Source organism: Durio zibethinus, chromosome 28 (genome assembly GCF_047325235.1).
Source record: "Durio zibethinus cultivar Kanyao isolate XHJ-2024 chromosome 28, ASM4732523v1, whole genome shotgun sequence".
NCBI lineage: Eukaryota > Viridiplantae > Streptophyta > Magnoliopsida > Malvales > Malvaceae > Durio > Durio zibethinus.
In genome coordinates, this window is record NC_143189.1 from 2,826,874 (window position 1) to 2,834,552 (window position 7,679).

General features: G+C 37.2%; 2 protein-coding genes across 2 annotated transcripts; both read left to right on the top strand.

Moving 5' to 3' along the window:
- Positions 1 to 498: 498 nt before the first annotated feature.
- Positions 499 to 1,768, top strand: LOC111281150 (abscisic acid receptor PYL11-like). Its single transcript, XM_022868786.2, has one exon. The coding sequence runs from the start codon at positions 1,135 to 1,137 to the stop codon at positions 1,681 to 1,683; it is 549 nt and encodes a 182-aa protein (XP_022724521.2). The 5' UTR covers positions 499 to 1,134; the 3' UTR covers positions 1,684 to 1,768.
- Positions 1,769 to 2,897: 1,129 nt separating this feature from the next.
- LOC111280846 (cysteine proteinase COT44-like) lies at positions 2,898 to 6,215 on the top strand. Its single transcript, XM_022868359.2, has 5 exons — positions 2,898 to 3,645; positions 4,587 to 4,819; positions 4,942 to 5,079; positions 5,165 to 5,665; positions 5,866 to 6,215. The coding sequence occupies exons 1-5, from the start codon at positions 3,162 to 3,164 to the stop codon at positions 6,004 to 6,006; spliced, it is 1,497 nt and encodes a 498-aa protein (XP_022724094.2). The 5' UTR covers positions 2,898 to 3,161; the 3' UTR covers positions 6,007 to 6,215.
- Positions 6,216 to 7,679: the final 1,464 nt, after the last annotated feature.

Sequence of the window (7,679 nt, forward strand, 5' to 3'; positions counted from 1 at the left end):
TAGTCTGAGGTTTTTGTGGCTGATCAAACTGCAGCATCACATCTTGTATTCAATTGTGTCTACAGTATTTGAAAATTGATTTTGTGTATACTTGCACTATTTAACATTGTTGGAAAATTTTGAGAAGCAAGGACTGGAGTGTTATTCAATTTTCGTCCTTTGTGTATACTTGCGCTAAAGTATGATTGATTCTTTTTCCATTGAAGAATGAATCTTTTTCAGATACTATTTGAGAAGGTTTTGTTACAAGTACCACATAGCACAACGATGAGACTGTTCCTGTTTTTAAGAAAGCGATTTTTGGACAATCAATTTGCTATGGAACTATCAGACATACGTCCTAGAAATTGCTTCTCTGATAGAAGGTGTGCGAAAATCTATTTCTGAAAAAATCCGAAAGTTAATCCGGTACTTAATCGAATTGATTGTGGCAAACATGAAAGTTGGATCTGATTTTTGATTAATATTTTATTAACAGATTATTTAGTAATTTTTTAATCTTTTATGCCAACTCCAGGACAATGGCTGTAGTTACTTCAAAATAAAGAAGTGGGGAAAACCTTTGTTAAATTCCTAGTGTTGAAGTACGTTAATTGTTCAATTTCCTATATCAAAATAGAATATTTTATATTTTCAACAGAATTATGTATTTCAAGATTACTTGTGGTACAAAATTACGATAATTTTCGATACGAAATAACTTAAACGAATAAACTTATTAATCGAATAAGCTTTTTTATTTGGTAAATTCATTTATGTAAGTTTGCTTTTGCCTCTCGCGAGTGTTGCTAAGCTGACGCAAACCTTTTATTGTCCTTATGCCTTATTGCAATGTTGGACTGTTCACAACCACAAAATTCAACCATCCAACACATTGCGCACCACCTCCAATTTGGTACAAACTTGGGACAGAATTCAGGGCGTGAGCGTCACATGAGAGAAAAATAAAACATATATGCAGACAATTAATGCTAAAACAAACTTAAACGACATAATCCGATAAAAGCCAAGGTTTCTAAAAGAAAATATCTCCAACCCTTCAAAGTTTACTAAATTTAGAAATTAGCAACACATTCTTCGATCAACCCATATCCTTTTTTATTAGATCAGCAATTCAGAAAGCTGTGCTTTGAAATGCTATATAATGGAAGAAGAAGAGTATTTCGACGCCACCCCAAGCCAGAAGCAATGAAAATCCAATACCATACCCTTAACCTATCACCAAACCAATGTGTTTCAAGCCTAACTCAAACCATCGATGCACCACTTCCTCTATTATGGTCCATAATCCGCCGCTTCGACAACCCACAAGCCTACAAGCAATTCGTGAAGAGTTGCACTTTGAGTGTCAGCAACGGTGGCATCGGTAGCATACGTGAAGTGATGGTTGTGTCAGGGTTGCCGGCGGCCACGAGCAGGGAGAGGCTAGATGAACTTGATGATGACTTGCATGTTATGATGGTTACCATTATCGGAGGTGATCATAGGCTTGTTAATTGCCGTTCTACTACTACTTTGCATGAAATAAGTGAAGAAGGAAATGATGGGAAAACGGTGGTTGTAGAGTCGTACGTGGTGGATGTTCCAGCGGGGAATAGCAAGGAGGATACCTGCTCTTTTGCTGATATGATAATCGGGTGCAACCTTAGATCATTAGCTAGGGCAACGGAAAAGATGGCCTAGGTTTAGCAATTTACCTATGCTATTTCAAATTTATGCCCCCCCTCCATTTAAGTATATATATATATTTTTTTTTTTTTTGTAGGAGATAAAGATTACAAACCAGTATCCCAAAACGGGTTTTTGTTCAACCCAAACTTGATCTAATTTATATAATAAATATTTGAAGTCGAACTTAACTCAATATTAAAATTTTATTTTTATATCCAATTTAACTCAGACGTATGCATAAAACCGTAACTTATCATCATTCTAATAAATTTTTAGTGGCAATAGATTTTTATGATTGGCCATTTAAGAGTCCAATAGGCCTCATTGGGCCAAATTGGAGAAGTCCCAATGCGACTTAAGGGCCCACTTTGATACTATGATAAGATTGTTTTGATTGTCCTTTTTCGTCAACTCCACGTCTCTCAACGAGCCTGTTTCATAAAAGTGGTCAAATAGAGGCCTAGTTGTGGAGACTTTGGGCTTGCTCATAGCACCCAATTGACAAACAAAATACCCACCCCAACAACTGTAAGACGTGTTTAAAAACAAGTGGTTGAAACGGCAGAGAGAGCAACAACAACAAATTAGAGCTCAAACCTAACCTTCTTTGCAAGGCAAAAGACTAGTAGGTAGCAGATGATCAAACAATTAAGAGCTTATGCACATATCAATCTATATTATATATTGACAAAATCATTGGAACAAAAGATTTAATAGATACAAGAAACTGCTAACAAAACCCCATGTGATTAATGGATGAATAATCTATTATTTTTAGAAATATCTTTATTGTTAATAATTGTCACCTTCTTAATTTAGTAAGATCAGTGTTAACACTTTTTAAGTGGGGCTGATTGCGATGAGGTAGTTCCAACACACCGCTCCACGCACCCAAAACAGCACTTGAATTAGCTTCTTGATAATATCTTTTGGGATCGTCTCGTTTTGTAGGGTTGTCCATCATTTCTTCTTTATCATTAAATGCATTGATGTACACAATATCAAAGGGATGACAAATATCGGTGACCCTGGTGAGCTCTTCAAGCATTCATGTCCCCAATATTAATGTGATAAGAGACAGATTAAATGGTAAATATAGTCCATCCACACCCAGTTTTTGGTAAAAAGTTGACCGTTAGGTTTACCTCCAGCTACTACCATTACTGACAAGTCAAGAGTTCTGAGACGGTAGCCAACCACCAAAATAATTTGGTATAACACAAGAAAAAGCCTACATGAAACTAACTACTACAACAAATTATTCAACACAACAGTCCCTCTGTTTCTTCAAAATATTTTCCACATGCCCTAATTTTTTTTTTTTCTAATCCTTTGGACACGTCAAATGTTATTTCGGCCTCTTTGAAACAAGAGCAATGTTCTTGAGCTGACTGGTAGGCATGGCATATGTTTAGCAAGTATTTATTGCACCTTACATACAATACAATGTAGATTTGGATTAGACATCACTAGGCAACCCAGTAGAGAAAATGGGTTTCCAGAGAAGCGTATTGGCTTTCGTTATCTTAATTTTGGCTTCACTAAAATGCCTCTCTTCTAGCCCTCCTAGTGAATACTCCATGGTGGAACATGAACTTAATGCATTTCTTTCCGAGGAACGGGTGGTGGAGATGTTTCAACAATGGAAAGAAAAGCATGGGAAAATATACCAGCATGCTGAGGAGGCGGAAAAAAGGTTTGAAAATTTTAAGAGGAATTTGAAGTATATACTCGAGAGGAATGAAAAGAGAAAATCAGCCAAGGGGGAACATCGTGTGGGATTGAACAAGTTTGCTGATATGAGCAATGAGGAGTTCAGAAAAGCTTACTTGTCAAATGTGAAAAGGCCCTTCAACAAGAGGAGCACTCTCTCAAGGAACATAGGGAGAAAGGTGAAGTCTTGCGATCCACCATCATCCTTAGATTGGAGGAACTATGGCATTGTGACTGGCGTCAAGGACCAGGGATCCTGTGGTAAGTTTTCTTTTATTTGGTTCATAATCGAGTAACGCTTTAGATTCAGGGTTTTGTTTTCAATATATACAGAGTATGCCTATCATTGTCTTTGTTTGTGACACTTTCTGGCTAGTTGGTGCCTGTTAGGCCACTTTGACAAAAACATGTCATGATTAACAAGCGAAGCAATACACAGATTTTTTTATACCCAATTCGTTAATTTGGATATTAGTCATCAATAAGAAAGGTGATATTGAAAAAGATGGTCAGACGCTAGGGACCAGGACAAAGTTTTATTTTATGCCTGTCTTCGGTATACCATAGGAGCTGCTTTTCCTAGACTTGCCTCTTTACTCATTGGTGAATCGACGAGACTGTTATCACTAGAGGCATGAGCCTAGCATTTAAATTCAACATTTATTTAATGTGATAAAGAAACCATGTTGAGAAATTTACCTGGGAAGAAAACTGGCCCATGATACTCTGTGTATATATATCTTCTGTTAAGTTCCCATCTTCCTTATCCGCAGAATTAATTTGCCCACCTCCAGAAACCGTTGACTTCTAGTCTCTAGACCGCTCTTTGCTTGCAATTCCAAAGTTTTCTGCAGTACTGAATATCTATAAATGAATGCCAGGAAAGAACTAGAGAAGTTAAGTTTTTAGCTGATTATCACCCTATGACATGTATTCATATTAGAAAATCCAAATACTCAAGTATATAATAGGTCCCTGGAAGAGCCAAATCCTTTCAAGGCTTTGCAGAAAACTAATCCGAGCAGGTTTGAAGATAATAATCGGGTCAAATAGGTCTTTGAACATTTTTTTAGGTGGTCACTGCCAGATTATACTAGAAATTTCTTCTAAAGCATAACCATGTTTGCTCACAATAGCAGAGGAAAAGCTATGATGGTATTAAAAGATAATATCTTAACTGTACCTGTGTCCTATTTTTACAGGAAGTTGTTGGGCATTCTCTTCAACCGGAGCCATGGAAGGAATAAATGCCTTAGTTACTGGAGACCTTGTCAGCCTTTCAGAACAAGAACTTGTGGATTGTGATAGCACTAACTATGGTTGTGACGGAGGGTACATGGACTATGCTTTCGAATGGGTTATAAACAATGGTGGTATCGATACAGAAACTGACTATCCCTACAAAGGCGTGGATGGAACATGCAACATCACCAAGGTCTGGTTCCTCTCACATACTAACACTCCTGGATCATATTTCATTTGAATTGCAATTAATTGTTTAACAAGTTCTTCCTTTCTGTCTCCTATGACTGATTCAATGTACTCGTCTTTGATCAGGAGGAAACCAAAGTCGTATCTATTGATGGCTATCAAGATGTAGAGGAATCAGACAGTGCTCTCTTATGTGCTGTTGCTCAGCAACCAGTTAGTGTGGGAATTGATGCTTCCTCAATTGCTTTTCAACTTTACACTGGAGTAAGCATTTTTTTTTGTTCAGTAATTAAACGAAGAATGTGGAAAATGATATTCTGACTAATGAAATTTGTGACATGCATATCAGGGAATTTACAATGGTAGCTGCTCAGATAATCCAGATGACATTGATCATGCCGTTTTAATAGTTGGTTATGGCTCAGAAGACAATGAAGATTATTGGATAGTGAAGAATTCATGGGGAACAAGTTGGGGAATGGATGGATATTTCTATCTAAAAAGAAACACTGATTTACCATATGGTGTTTGCGCTGTCAATGCCATGGCCTCGTATCCAACTAAAGAATCCTCTTCACCATCGCCCTATCCATCACCAAGTGCTCCTCCACCACCACCGCCACCACCTTCAACTCCACCACCCCCACCTCCATCTCCTTCACCAAGTGATTGTGGAGACTTTTCCTATTGTCCAAGTGATGAGACATGCTGTTGCGTTTCTGAATTCTATGATTATTGCCTAGTATACGGCTGCTGTGCATATGAAAATGCCGTTTGCTGCACTGGAACCGAATACTGCTGCCCTAGTGATTACCCCATTTGTGATGTCCAAGAAGGACTCTGCCTCAAGGTACGAAAAACTATGCCCAAATATCTAAATAGGACATGCATTTGGCATAAACTTAAAATTTATTAGTTTTAGTCTAATAAGTTGCGGGACATTGGTCCTATGTCTGGTGAATCTTTTAACTTTATTAGCCTTTGTAGCCAAATACTTCTATGGTTCCATTCAATTCATTTTAAGCAACTCTTTTCTGCATTTATTTTCAGAATGCTGGAGACTACCTCGGAGTAGCTGCTAGGAAGCGAAAGATGGCTAAGCACAAGTTGCCATGGACTAAAATAGAGCAAACAGAGAAGGCATACCAATCTCTGCTGTGGAAAAGGAACCCTTTTGCAGCAATGCGCTGAAAAAAAAAAAAATACTTATCATCTATCAGAAGTTGAAGTTTGTTTTTACTTGTCATTTTTATTGGGAGCTGAACATATGCCAGCAAGCAAATCCGGGAATAGAAGATAAAAAGGGGAAATTTTGTTTGCTTCAAGTACCTGATAATTACTAAATCAAATTGCTATGCAACTTATGAATTAGTAATAAGCAATTCTGATGCATGATTTTATGTATTTTTTGTTCAAGAAGTGAATTTGAAACCCTTTCCTCAAAATAAAAAGAAAAAAGTAATCCTAATATATGTGAAAAAAATAAACCATCAAGTTTGAATAATTTTTTTAAAAAATTTTGTAAGTCAATGGACCTTAATGTCCATCCTCTCCGTAGTTCAATCTGCATAGTCCTGGATTCACACAAGCCCAAAGATGGGCAGATTATCATACCATGTATCATTGAGTTTTCAGGCATTCAGTTTTGGGCTATACCTTTCTCTTCCCTTGTTATGATTATCAACACGAAATAATAGTTGTGGAGGGAGACAAGAGAAGCAAAAGTGTGGTCCAGAGTCCAAAATGCGCCCCCCCCCCCCCCCCCCCCATGTGCAGCTGGTGCAGCATGGATGGGCTCTACTGGCCTGGCGTGCGACTAAGGGTATTGGGTGTTGGTGGTGGGGGCACGATTTCTCATCCTTTTACCAGATAAATTTTTAGGTAAGAGCATTCCCCGTGGACCATGTTCCATGGAAAATGATTTTTAGTTAGGTTTTGAGTTTTGACTAAAGTTTAATGACCAAACTGTAATATAAAAGCATTTTTCTCTCTTTTTTGCTAACAAAAATTACTAGAAAATTAGAATATCTAAGTTATCTAACAGCTTCTTCTAACTACCTTTCTTGCACAAAAACCTAAGTTACATGACTTGATATCATTGTAAAGTAAGACAAGAACCAAGTCTTGAATCTTGATATATAAATGCGGACCAGCAATAAAAGTGTTAAACCCTCTTCAAAACCATTTAAAAATTGGCTTTATCTGTTGATGGAAGTGGGACAAGAAACTCACGAGATCATTTCAAAAAATTTTAAAATACCCCATGTGTGAGCAGAAATTCCCACTAATAAATTCTCTCAACACATGATTTGGGCTATGGAATATGGATTCGTCTCTTATAGCATATACAGATACTGTCAAGATTGGCAGACGCCAAATCTTAAGAGAGTGATCTCTGGTAGACAAGATAATGGGTTAAAGAATGAGCAGCACATGTTTTGGAGCCGCTGATTAAGGAAAATTATAGAATATATTGAGACAAAGCCACTAAAAGCTCAGCCATTTTTCTATACCTTAATCATCTGAAAAACTTGAAGACAAAGTGCTTTGCCAGAGTGTATATATATATATTTGTGTTATAGCATATCTTATCCATTACCAACCATATGGTTGAAAAAAAGAAAGAGAACAAGCTAGTGCTTAGTGGGGGAACCAATCACGTTATTGAAGAAAAAAGGTCATTATGATGAGACAGGGACTTGAAAATATATAGGTATAACACTTTGTTGGAGTTGTGTGTGTGTCTATCTTTACATGAATGGTGAAGAAGGCAGCGAAACCTGGCTTGAAATCATAATACCAGTCTTGGAAATTAAATTATGGACAATGACTGATTAATGCTGCGTCGACAGAGATTGAGTCTC